This window comes from Mytilus trossulus, chromosome 11, assembly GCF_036588685.1.
Source record: "Mytilus trossulus isolate FHL-02 chromosome 11, PNRI_Mtr1.1.1.hap1, whole genome shotgun sequence".
NCBI lineage: Eukaryota > Metazoa > Mollusca > Bivalvia > Mytilida > Mytilidae > Mytilus > Mytilus trossulus.
Genome location: NC_086383.1, coordinates 59,259,293 through 59,272,196, shown reverse-complemented (window position 1 = coordinate 59,272,196; position 12,904 = coordinate 59,259,293). Strand labels below are relative to the sequence as shown.

Sequence of the window (12,904 nt, the reverse complement as noted above, 5' to 3'; positions counted from 1 at the left end):
GGTTTGTCTATTTACTCGAAGTAGTCAGGTATTTGTGGTTGGTGTGGTTTGTCTATTTACTCGGAGCAGTCAGGTGTTTGTGGTTGGTATGGTTTGTCTATCTACTCTCAGTAGTCAAGTATTTGTGGTTGGTGTGGTTTGTCTATTTACTCGAAGTAGTCAGGTATTTGTGGTTGGTGTGGTTTGTCTATTTACTCGGAGCAGTCAGGTGTTTGTGGTTGGTATGGTTTGTCTATCTACTCTCAGTAGTCAAGTATTTGTGGTAGGTGTGGTTTGTCTATTTACTCGAAGTAGTCAGGTATTTGTGGTTGGTGTGGTTTGTCTATTTTCTGGAAGTAGTCAGGTGTTTGTGGTTGGGCTGGTTTGTCTATTTACTTGTAGTCAGGTGTTTGTGGTTGGTGTGGGTTCTCTATTTACTTGGAGTAGTCAGGTGTTTGTGGTTGGGCTGGTTTGTCTATTTACTGAGAGCAGTCAGGTATTTGTGGTTGGTGTGGTTTGTCTATTTACTCGGAGTAGTCAGGTGTTTGTGGTTGGGCTGGTTTGTCTATTTACTCAGAGCAGTCAGGTATTTGTGGTTGGGCTGGTTTGTCTATTTACTTGGAGTAGTCAGGTATTTGTGGTTGGTGTGATTTGTCTATTTACTCAGAGTAGTCAGGTATTTGTGGTTGGTGTGGTTTGTCTATTTACTCGGAGAAGTCAGGTATTTGTGGTTGGTGTGGTTTGTCTATTTACTCGGAGCAGTCAGGTGTTTGTGGTTGGTTAGGTTTGTCTATTTACTTGTAGTCATGTGTTTGTGGTTGGTGTGGTTTGTCTATTTACTCGGAGCAGTCAGGTGTTTGTGGTTGGTTAGGTTTGTCTATTTACTTGTAGTCAGCTGTTTGTGGTTGGTGTGGTTTGTCTATTTACTCGGAGCAGTCAGGTGTTTGTGGTTGGTGTGGTTTGTCTATATACTCTGAGTAGTCAGGTGTTTGTGGTTGGTGTGGTTTGTCTATTTCCTTGGAGCAGTCAGATGTTTGTGGTTGGTGTGGTTTGTCTATTTACTCAGAGAAGTCAGGTATTTGTGGTTGGTGTGGTTTGTCTATTTACTCGGAGCAGTCAGGTGTTTGTGGTTGGTTAGGTTTGTCTATTTACTTGTAGTCAGGTGTTTGTGGTTGGTGTGGTTTGTCTATTTACTCGGAGCAGTCAGGTGTTTGTGGTTGGTGTGGTTTGTCTATATACTCTGAGTAGTCAGGTGTTTGTGGTTGTTGTGGTTTGTCTATTTCCTTGGAGCAGTCAGATGTTTGTGGTTGGTGTGGTTTGTCTATTTACTCGGAGCAGTCATGTGTTTGTGGTTGGTGTGGTTTGTCTATTTACTCGAAGTAGTCAGGTGTTTGTGGTTGGTGTGGTTTGTCTATTTACTCAGAGTAGTTAGGTATTTGTGGTTGGTGTGGTTTGTCTATTTACTCGAAGTAGTCAGGTATTTGTGGTTGGTGTGGTTTGTCTATTTACTCGGAGCAGTCAGGTATTTGTGGTTGGTGAGGTTTGTCTATTTACTCAAAGTAGTCAGGTGTTTGTGGTTGGTGTGGTTTGTCTATTTACTCGGAGTAGTCAGGTGTTTGTGGTTGGGCTGGTTTGTCTATTTACTTGGAGTAGTCAGGTGTTTGTGGTTGGTGTGGTTTGTCTATTTACTTGGAGTAGTCAGGTGTTTGTGGTTGGGCTGGTTTGTCTATTTACTCAGAGCAGTCAGGTATTTGTGGTTGGTGTGGTTTGTCTATTTACTCGGAGTAGTCAGATGTTTGTGGTTGGGTTTGTTTGTCTATTTACTTGGAGTAGTCAGGTATTTGTGGTTGGTGTGATTTGTCTATTTACTCAGAGTAGTCAGGTATTTGTGGTTGGTGTGGTTTGTCTACTTACTCGGAGCAGTCAGGTGTTTGTGGTTGGTTAGGTTTGTCTATTTACTTGTAGTCAGGTGTTTGTGGTTGGTGTGGTTTGTCTATTTACTTGGAGCAGTCAGGTGTTTGTGGTTGGTATGGTTTGTCTATATACTCTGAGTAGTCAGGTGTTTTGATTACAGGAATATAGTGATGTGCTTTGATTACAATAATGTTTCACATTCAGTGTTGTTCTTTTGATTACAATAATGTTTCACATTCAGTGTTGTTCTTTTGATTACAGGAAAGTTTCACACTCAGTCTTGTTCTTTGATTACAGGAATGTTTCACATTCAGTGTTGTTCTTTGATTACTAAAGTACATGTATGTTTCACATTCAGTGTTCTGCTTTGATTACATGAATGCTTCACATTCAGTGTTGTACTTTGAATACAGGTATTCACATTTAGCGTTGTGCTTTGATTACAGGTATGTTTCACATTCAGTGATGTGCTTTGATTACATGTATGTTTAACATTTAGTGATGTGCTTTGATTACAGATTTGTGTCACATTCAGTGATGTGCTTTGATTACAGGTATGCTTCACATTCAATGATGTGCTTTGAGTACATGTATGACATAGTCATGTTCTTTGATATGTTTCACATTCAGTGTTGTTTTTTTTATTACAGGAAAGTTTCACATTCAGTGTTGTTCTCTTGATTACATGAATGTTTCATATTCAGTGATGTGCATTGATTACATGTAAGTTACACATTCAGTGTTGTGCTTTGATTACATGTATGACATAGTGATGTGCTTTGATTACAGGAATGTTTCACATTCAGTGTTGTTCTTTTGATAAAAGGAATGTTTCACATCCAGTGTTGTTCTCTTGATTACAGGAATAAAGTGATGTGCTTTGATTACAGGAATGCTTCACATTAAGTGTTGTGCTTTGAATACAGGTATGTTTTACATTCAGCATTGTGTAAACATTGTTATTTTTGAAATATCTTATAGTTGGGTGTTTTATTTTGTTTATGCATGTTCTTACTGTCATGTTTTAAAGTGACTTTTAGTCATGTGTTTTATTCTGCTTATGTTCTTACTGTCCGGTTTTAAAGTGAATTCTAGTTGGGTGTTTTATTTGGTTAATGTTCTATCTATCAAGTTTTGAAGTGACTAACAGGTGTCTTTTGTTGTTTAAGTTCTTGCTCTTGTGTTTTAAAGTGACTTATAGTTGTGTGTTTATTCTGTTAAAATTCTTACTGTCGTGTTTTGAAGTGACTTACAGTTGTGTTTAAGTTATTTAAAGTACATGTTTTATACTGTTTATACTAAACTGTCAGGTTTTGAAGTAACATGTTATTGTATTTCATTCTATTAGTGTTTTATACTGTTTATGTTCAACTGACAGGTTTTAAAGTAACATGCAATTGTATTTTATTCTATTACAATTTGCTGTATTTTGAAGTAACATGTAGTTATGTGATTTAAAGTGCTTAAGTAAGATCTGCTATGTTCTGAAGTTATCTATAGTAGTTTGTTTTTTTACTGTAGATAATTAATTTGCTCTAGTACTAATTTGGATGCTACTACTGTACCTAATGAGACTATTTTACTTACCCCTTGATAATCAATGTCTGCTTTATTCTCAAGGCATGTTTTCACATTGTTTACATTTCCAGTCCTAGCAGCTGTATGAAGTTTCTGTAAGTAAAACATAGATTTTACATTTAATAGATTGTAATGAAAAATTAATGAAATAACTGTTAAATAAAGCAATAATTATTTATTCTCCTGCATGGCAAATGCCTATATAAATCTGGGGTATCCTCACCTCAAATAACATTCAGGTAGAGAGGATATGTACCAATTATCAGGTTGTCTACATATTGACATTGTTAAGTATCAGCTGTGAGTCACAATATGAAGCTTTTTTCATGGGAGGACAGCGATTGATATCAGAGGCTTCATATTGTGTCGAGCAGTTGACAGTTTACAATATAAATATCATCAAAATGATGACAATCTGAAAATCGATTTATCGTATAATATTTGTGTATTTTGCATTATAGAAATTCTTTGTTTCACCAGCAAGCAGGAAAATGACTTAATAAACGGGTCAAACTTATCAAAGTCGGTTTATTCATTATGCATTGTAATATTATTGGTGATATGTAGTTGTATTTGTCTTTCATTAACACCTTTAGTTGTCCCCTTGATACTTTCTCACCATTTTCTTACTAATTTTATATCAGATAGTAGAAATACCACCATGCTTACTTAATGTTATATATGTAGACTGAATAAAAAGAGATGTTGATAGTAAAATAAAGAGACAGTAACCTAACAAGAAAGCTAGACAAAGTGATGCCTCCACACTCCACTCTGAAGTAACTGTATTACAACAAAGTCAATGGAGGACTTTCCTTGAGTATTATGGTGTCTGGGAGACACAAATTATCACATACATGTATTTTTGGTAAGAAAATGGAAATAAAAGATCACATGACAATTGGACTTAAAAAGTAAATCTTACCGTATTCCAATTTTCCATTATAACCTAAAAATAGAAAAAAAAACTATGTGTAGTTATCATTGAGTTATAATTGTTAATGCCAGTTTAAAATACATGATCTTTATGGACTTGTGAATTACTGACCTAATATTTTCAGAAATGAGGTCAAGGTCAATTTAAAACTGTCCGACAGGCATGAGGACAGAAGTCGCAGGCAAAAACCTGTAAAAATCAAAAAAAAACCAAAACTGGAAAATCTGAGTAAAAAGATCGTGTCATGCTGATCGTATTATAGTTTGTAAACACTTTTAACCTATAGCTAGCTCCTAATTTTTTTAAATAACAGGCAAAAACGGAAAAAAGTATCTTTCAGGGGCAATAACTCAAAAACACAGGTTGACTTATTTTTTTCAACATTTTCAGAGTAATAAAATCTTGTCAATTGATCATTTTTATATTTTACACTTTTAACCTAGCTCCTACATGTTTATCAATAACAGCAAAACACTTCAAAAAATGATTTTTCAGGGACAATAAAAAAGGTGACAGATTTTTCTCCAAGTTCACGAAGTTATAACTTTAAAAAACAAATTATTGTCTGTTCTAGCCAACTTTCACAAAATTTAAGTTGTTTACTTTTAAAATTTAGATCATAGATAATGGTTAATTGCGTTTTTGCGGTAATCAGATATACCGCACGTTGCTATCCTTAACATGAAGAAAAACACCCCAGAAGGCCCAAAAATGTATAGGTCACAGGTGCTCCTGTCATAAGAGGGAACACAACACAGTTTTGTACACAAATATAGCGACACGAAACACGATCAGAAATTCATTTTACATGTTTTAATAGATCTAAACATTTAGATACAAACCTGAAAATATCATGTGCCACACTGGCACTGACATTTTCCACTCTATGCGCCATTTCTCGTCAAAATGTGCCATTTTTGCATGGCGCACAGACTTCCTGATTACAGCAATAACACAAAATAGGTTGTCCGAATGGTTTGAAATTTTCGTTGCAGATAAATCTTTACATGCTTATCATTTTTATTTAGGTCACTTTTTGGTCCGGTGTTTCAAGAGAAGATCTCTGAAATAGTTTACACTGAAAGAAAGACAGACGACCAACGCAAAGGGATGGCCAAAGCTCACATGGACTTTTAGGCCAGCTGAGCTAAAAACTAAACTCAATAGCTTGTATATCTGATTACTTACCTAAATGAGGTATTCTACAAACAGAGTGTGATTTTTTCCTTCAAACACAAAAACATCAATTGCACTTCCACAGACCTAAAAATTTCAAAAGTTTTATTTACCAGCATTAAGACAATATTGAATTCATTAATTTCAAGCCTCTCTAAACTGTCAACAAATAAGCAAGGACAAGATGGCAATCACATTAAACAATTGATATGTTTACAATCTGATTATGTGCCTGTCGAGGAACCTGCAGTGTAGTAGTTGTTGTTGGTAGCTGTATCCCCTGTCCATATCCAGGAACCTGTACTGTAGTGGTTGTTGTTGGTACAATGTAGCTGTATCCCCTATCCATATCGAGGAACCTGTAGTGTAGTGGTTGTTGTTGGTAGCTGTATCCCCTGTCCATATCGAGGAACCTGTAGTGTAGTGGTTGTTGTTGGTAGCTGTATCCCCTGTCCATATTGAGGAACCTGTACTGTAGTGGTTGTTGTTGGTAGCTGTATCCCCTGTCCATATCGAGGAACCTGTAGTGTAGTGGTTGTTGTTGGTAGCTATATCCCCTGTCCATATCGAGGAACCTGTACTGTAGTGGTTGTTGTTGGTAGCTATATCCCGTCCATATCGAGGAACCTGTACTGTAGTGTAGTGGTTGTTGTTGGTAGCTGTATCCCCATGTCCATATCCAGGAACCTGTAGTGTAGTGGTTGTTGTAATAGGCTGTTGATTTTCTCTTTTGAATTGTTCCACATTTTATCATATCAGTGCTTTTTTTATAGATTTTTATATTATAATATGGTATTGGTTTTGAACAATTTTGAAGGCTGTTGGGAGACCTGTAGTTGTTTATATATTTGTATTTAGGACTGGGGATAACTGTTTTACCATCATTCATACGATAACTCTTTAACTAAAGAACATTTGTGAGCAGGCTCACATACCCCACGCCCCCACATTGACACTGGGCAAACTAAATCTCACCCAGTTACTAAGTTCAAAGACTAATAACTCCTTCAAAAGTCAACTGATAAAACTTTCTATAGGATATGCACATCTACATATTTTGTCCTAATTATCTACAAAGTTTCATGAAATTCTGTTGTGTGGTTTCAGAGGAGTTGCTATGACAAGAACAGGACTGAGGGCCGGATGGACTGACTGACTAACAGACTGACGGATGAGTAAAAAACAGTATACCCTACGGACCTTTGTCTCATAGGGTATAATTATTATATAATAAAATGATATAAAACCAATAATAGATGTTTTTTCTGAAAAAATAAATGTTTCTATTTTCAGATTGAGATGATTATTACAAATTTGTCTTTCCTTCACAAGACAATTTAGACATGTTAGATAACATGTTATATTGTCTATTGTTGAAGACTATTTGACATGTTTTTTTTTATTGGAGTGTCTATTCGTCCGGCAATCAAATATGCGCGTGCGCGAAGATTTGATATCAGCAGCAGTATCATGCGGCGATTAAGTCCCCGGATGAAGTATCGGATTGCAAACGCGCGTACGCGATGGATGTTTTCAGAAATGGAGACCGTTTTTATGATTTTGAAGATGTTTTGAAGAAAATAAGGGAATACGAAATAGCTACCAATACTAATTTTTATCGGAGAGACTCAAGAACTATAGCAGCTGCACGAAAAAGAGGAATAAAACGGAATATTAAGCCAGAATTGCTATTTTACTCTATTACCTTTGCATGTATACAAGGAGGTAAAACGCATAAAAATTGTTCCTCGGGAAAAAGACCAAATCAAAGGTAATTAAAGTTGTTTTTTTAAGAATTGTTAATGGTTTTAAATGAGACCAACTAATTTTTATTTTTATATTTCATCATATTTTACCCCCCCCTCCCCCCCCCCCCCCCCCCAAAAAAAAAAAACAAGCCTGAATATAGTTCGTAATTTGTCTGAAATGAGCATACATATAATACCCCAAAAATAAATTTACGGAACAGAACGTGTTTGCATCCGTAGTTGATCAAAGTTTTTAAGAAACTAACGATATCCGCCAGCAAAATAATGTTGTTTACATATTCTGAGAGATGCAAAAGCATATTTAGGAGGGGACCCAGGAAACGATCCCTTTTATGGAGCTTTCATAATGGTTTTGCATACTTTTATGGTACTTAACATGTTTTATACCAAACGAAAAGAAGGAAAGGGGGATGGGGTGCTCAAACTTTCCGGCTGGAACGTTTGGTATTGCACATTTTAATATGAGAATTAAATCTAACTTTATAAATGTATGAACTTCTTCATTTGCATGTACATCTGTATATAAAAAATACATTCAGGTACAGAATTACAAATATGAAATATGAACGAGGGGGGGTGGGGTTGGGTAGGATCTTTATCAGGACTCCGGGATCAGCTGTTTTTAAGCTTTGAGATTTCGAGATTGACCCTTTCAGGATCCTGGAATTCTTTATTTCGGGATGTCCGGATTTACTTTATTTAATTTCGGAACCTCCTGATTTAGTGCTTTTAAGCCCGGGATTTCGGGATCAGGACCCCTCCTATCCCCCATCATAAATGTGCATGGTTCTGTGTAGTCCAAATAATTATGACGTCTGGCAAGGCTATTTTATTTTTTTTCTAGGATGCCTTCCTACGACGTCGTAGGAAGGCGTCCCAGAAAAAAATAAAATAGCCTTGCCAGACGTCATAATTATTTGGACTAGGTTCTGTGCAAAAAATTATTCAGTGTCGCAGGGCTTTTCATCTGCATTGGCAGATCCAGGGGGGTTGGAACCCCCTTTTTTTACGATCAATGCATTTGAAAGGAATAATGTAGTTGGAGGAACATCCCCCCCCACCCTTTTTACTCTGTGTTTGGACCCCCTTTTAAAATGGCTGCATCCGACTGTGATCTGCATGCATTGTTTAATTTCAAATAAATATTTTCCATGATCATTTCTAATCCTTTGCTGCTTATCATTTCAGGACATTTAGGCAGCATTGCTCATCTAGCATCAGTTTCCTGTTGTCAAGTGATGGACACTACCTAGAATTGAAGTCTATTAACAATGAACATAATCATGACACTTCTGAGGTAAACATGTAAATGTTACAATTGTTTACGGTCTAATGTTAATCCACTTTCTTTTGAACTTATAATGTAAATGCCAATCTTAATTGACTAGGTTTACATGTATATCTAAAAAGATGTGGTATGATTGCAAATGAGATAACTCTCCACAAAAGACAAAATGATACAGAAATTTACAACTATATAGGTCACTGTATCGACTTCAACAATGAGGAAGTTCATACCGCATAGTCAGCTATAAAAGGCCCCAAAATGACAATGTAAAACAATTCAAAGGAGTAAAATCTGAAGGCCTAATTTATGTACAAAAAAAATGAATAAAAAAAATAATATATTACACATAAACGAACAACAACAACTGCATTACAAGCTCCTGACTCAAGTGACCTTCAACCCCAATCAATCAATCAATATAATGTACATGGAAAATTGTCTTCTAAGCAATCATTCCATATCTCTAAATTTATTCGTAAATGTCACAATAAGATAAACATGTATATATATATCTTTAGTCTAACAGGTTTAGTTTGAAGAGAAGAAATATATTTAAGTTCACTAAAGTAGTTCAACATAAGTTTTTAATCATAGCATGCAATGTATGATGCAGAAATAGTTTGAAAATGTGGTGGTAAAAATACATGGTGTGGTTTTATTTATTTCAGGCTCTGTTTAAACAACTGCCAAGAGAAAGAAGACTTCCAAAGGAAATGACTAAGGAGGCAGAGTCCTTGATCTCTCTCAAAGTAAACAAGAAGCTGTTGAGAGACCATCTTGAACAGAAGACTGGGAAAAAAGTATCACTCAAAGAGATCACCAATTTGCAAACAATTATCAAAAACAGATCAAAATGTCATGATGTTGCTAGCTTGGTAAAGAAACTCCTCATTGACCATGGTAACTATTTAAAAGTGACATTAATTGAATTATCATGACCCATTTTATTTTTCAAAATCAAAATTTTAGCCTAATTTTCATAGTTAACTGATTGATAATGTCTGTTACCTTTTTGCTTATCAAGGAAGACAACATGAAACAGTACCAGTATACATGTATGATGACTCTGCCAATTTTCAGTTTTATTTATTTGGTCAATATACAGTTTAATACCAGCATAATATCACTGTTTTATATCTATTTCAGGAACAATAGTTGAATTGTTTGCATCAGAGGATAATGTTTTGCAAGGTTTGTTTTACCAGGACAAGGAAATGCTGCAAAACTTTGAAAATTACCCAGAAATTCTCTTCATTGATTCTACATTTAAGGTGAATAATCTAAGAATGCCTTTATATGTCTTTCTTGTTGAAGACAGTATGGGACAGTCAGAAATTGCTGGACTTTGTTTCTTAGCAGCTGAAGAACAGCAGCTTGTTGATCACATGGGGAACCTATTCAAAAAATTTAATCCATCATATCAGAAAATGAAAATGATAATGGCTGATAAAGACTTTATTGAAAGAGAGACATTCAGATCAGTTTTTCCTCATAGTTCTCTACTAATTTGTAGATTTCATGTACTGAAAATATTGGTATTGTAAAAGATGTAAGCAAATCAATAAATAAAGATTCATCAAAATTATATTCAATAGCATATACATGTATCATCTTGTTCCTCATTATGTCTGCCATTTTTTGCTGAAAGGGTATCAGTTTAGTTCAGACAATAGTATTTTTATTTGATAAAGTAAAGAACAATGAATACTACTAGAAAACGTCATTTGTAATTTATGGTTAGTAAAGCCTGTCTTACCAAATATTTGTGCAGACGCTTGTGATGACAAAGGATCTTTGTATTTTTTCCCAATTAAGTATGTATTGCCATAATTGTATAGCTACTGTTTCAATAAAATTGATAAGTTTCTTCTTAATGATTTAAAACATTGTGGTCCTTTACAGCTTTCCATTTTTTTTGTGTATTTGTATTTTTATCACTTCTTACTATTATTTGATCTTGTATACATGTATATACTATATATGCTGCTATTTATAACATATGATTGTTTAATATGATATTTGATGTTAATTTTATTGATAGTATTTTTATTTTCTTTGAATTTAACTACTTCATATAAAATAAATTTACAGGTCTTGAAATAAATTGTTATGGTTTCCCTATGCAAGCAAAGTTTTTTTTATGGTATTATAGGAATCTTTCTGTCAATCTATATAAAAAAAAGGAGATGTGGTATAATTGCCAATGAGCCAACATCCATTTGTCTGTCCATGATCTTCATGTGTTCCTAGTTTGCATACACCAAAAACAAAGCTTTATATGATCAGTGACTGTATAAAGCACAATTAATAGGTCATGTGCATTGTAAATGTACACTGAGTCAATCTGGACCAAACTGTCAAAATCCTTCTTTTGGATGTATGTATTGCCTCACATGTGTAGAGTCACATTATGTGAGACAAGTAGATGCTTATCAAGTGGCAACAGCTTAAGCTGTTTGTTTTGAGATGTATATTACAGAAAGTATAAGACTTTTGATACCTCATTTTATATCCTGCATACAGATGCCTTAAAGTGGTAAATTATTGTTCATTGTCTTTGACCTCATTTTAAAATTTTCAGACACCAACCTCCAGTTGCCCATTTAATAGATTTTCATATATATATAAAATTGAAAATGGAAATGGGGAATGTGTCAAAGAGACAACAACCCGACCAAATAAAAAAAACAACAGCAGAAGGTCACCAACAGGTCTTCATTGCTGCGAGAAATTCCCGCACCCAGAGGTGTCCTTCAGCTGGCCCCTAAACAAATATACGTAATCATACGTTTTTTGATTGAGTTAAGTCTGCCAATTGATATTTTATCGTATGTTTTTCTATGTTGTGATGTTATGCTATTGTTACAGAAAAAGGGAGAAGGTTTGGGCCCATGAAAACGTTTAATCCCGCTACAAATGTTTGCACCTGTCCTAAGTCAGGAATCTGATGTACAGTAGTTGTCGTTTGTTTATGTAATATATACGTGTTTCTCGTTTCTCGTTTTGTTTATATAGATTAGACCGTTGGTTTTCCCGTTTGAATGGTTTTACACTAGTTATTTTGGGGCCCTTTATAGCTTGTTGTTCGGTGTAAGCCAAGGCTCCGTGTTGAAGGCCGTACTTTAACCTATAATGGTTTAATTTTTAAATTGTTATTTGGATGGAGTTTTGTCTCATTGGCACTCACACCACATCTTCCTATATCTATATACTAGTTCAGTGACAATGAACGCCATACTAATTTCCTAATGTACACAAGAAACTAAAATTAAAATAATACAAGACTAACAAAGGCCAGAGGTTCCTGGCATATACATGTATGTTTACTACTATGTGTTAATACATGTACACTTTTCCTAGAAAATACTGAACAGAATGACTTCATATTTCTTTCCCATTTGACCTTTGTCAGATGAATTGGTAGGCATTTTAGGCATGCTTCCTTTCTGGTTTATCTAGCAAGAATATGGTTTCGGAGTGGACATAAGATAAATTATTTAAACATGAAGGTCAAGTTAAGAGGTAATCTTAAATGCCATGGAACTCCTCGTTCTGAGTTGTAGCATCCATGAGATAAATATTAAAAGCCTACAATAAGAATTTGCAACGTCTCTATATACAAATCCTTACATAAACAAATCAAATATTTTGATCGTGCCGTCTTTGGTCAAGATAAATATGATATGTCATACATGGATACTGCTATACATCATCTTGTCATGCCAATATGATAAGTCAGTCTAAAGACAAAAACAAATTTGGCCCAGGCATTGAAGCTTTTATTAGAACAACTTTGAGAAAAATTGATTAAAACTAAAGGGATGGCATTGTGAAAAGGCACCAACATGAACATGATGAAATCTCTATGTTTATGAGGAAAAGTTTCGAATATAAAACATTAAATGGTTATGAATCGGAAGGGGTTGAACTACCAAAAAAACCATGACGTGTTAATATTCTCTACCACCTATAGTCATACAGTGTCCCATGTTGTCATGTTTCACTTACTTTAAATTCCTTTCAAACTTTATTAAAAAAAATAAGGAGATGTGGTATGATTGCCAATGAGGACAGTCCACCAAAGTTCTAAAGTAAATGTCAGCAATTATTGACAACCGTTTAGCCTTCAACAATGAGAACAACCCAGACGATATGGTTGGCTATATCTGACATCAACTTGAAAAATATGAAGAAGACATGAACTAACGACAACCACTGAACAACAGGCTCCTAACTTAGACAGACACATGAAAAAGTGGCGAA

The 12,904-nt window shown here is 35.0% G+C and overlaps 1 protein-coding gene and 1 long non-coding RNA gene across 2 annotated transcripts; one reads left to right on the top strand and one right to left on the bottom strand.

Moving 5' to 3' along the window:
* Positions 1-3,482: 3,482 nt before the first annotated feature.
* Positions 3,483-5,730, bottom strand: LOC134691633 (uncharacterized). The gene is made up of 3 exons (XR_010102164.1): positions 5,597-5,730; positions 4,397-4,420; positions 3,483-3,564 (listed from the first exon to the last, which is right to left on the bottom strand). It is a non-coding gene; the product is annotated as an uncharacterized LOC134691633 (long non-coding RNA).
* A 1,356-nt stretch (positions 5,731-7,086) lies between these two features.
* On the top strand, positions 7,087-10,631 carry LOC134690511 (zinc finger SWIM domain-containing protein 3-like). Its single transcript, XM_063550480.1, has 4 exons — positions 7,087-7,355; positions 8,542-8,650; positions 9,310-9,541; positions 9,788-10,631. Exons 1-4 carry the CDS (start codon positions 7,108-7,110, stop codon positions 10,183-10,185), a joined length of 987 nt encoding a protein of 328 aa, XP_063406550.1. The 5' UTR covers positions 7,087-7,107; the 3' UTR covers positions 10,186-10,631.
* Positions 10,632-12,904: the final 2,273 nt, after the last annotated feature.

Excerpts from the sequence above, each read along its gene's own strand:
- LOC134690511 (XM_063550480.1), top strand. The coding sequence starts at position 7,108 with ATGGATGTTTTCAGAAATGGAGACCGTTTTTATGATTTTGAAGATGTT. Across the intron at positions 8,651-9,309 it reads ATAATCATGACACTTCTGAG|GCTCTGTTTAAACAACTGCC; the intron begins GTAAACATGTAA and ends TATTTATTTCAG. Across the intron at positions 9,542-9,787 it reads GAAACTCCTCATTGACCATG|GAACAATAGTTGAATTGTTT; the intron begins GTAACTATTTAA and ends TATCTATTTCAG.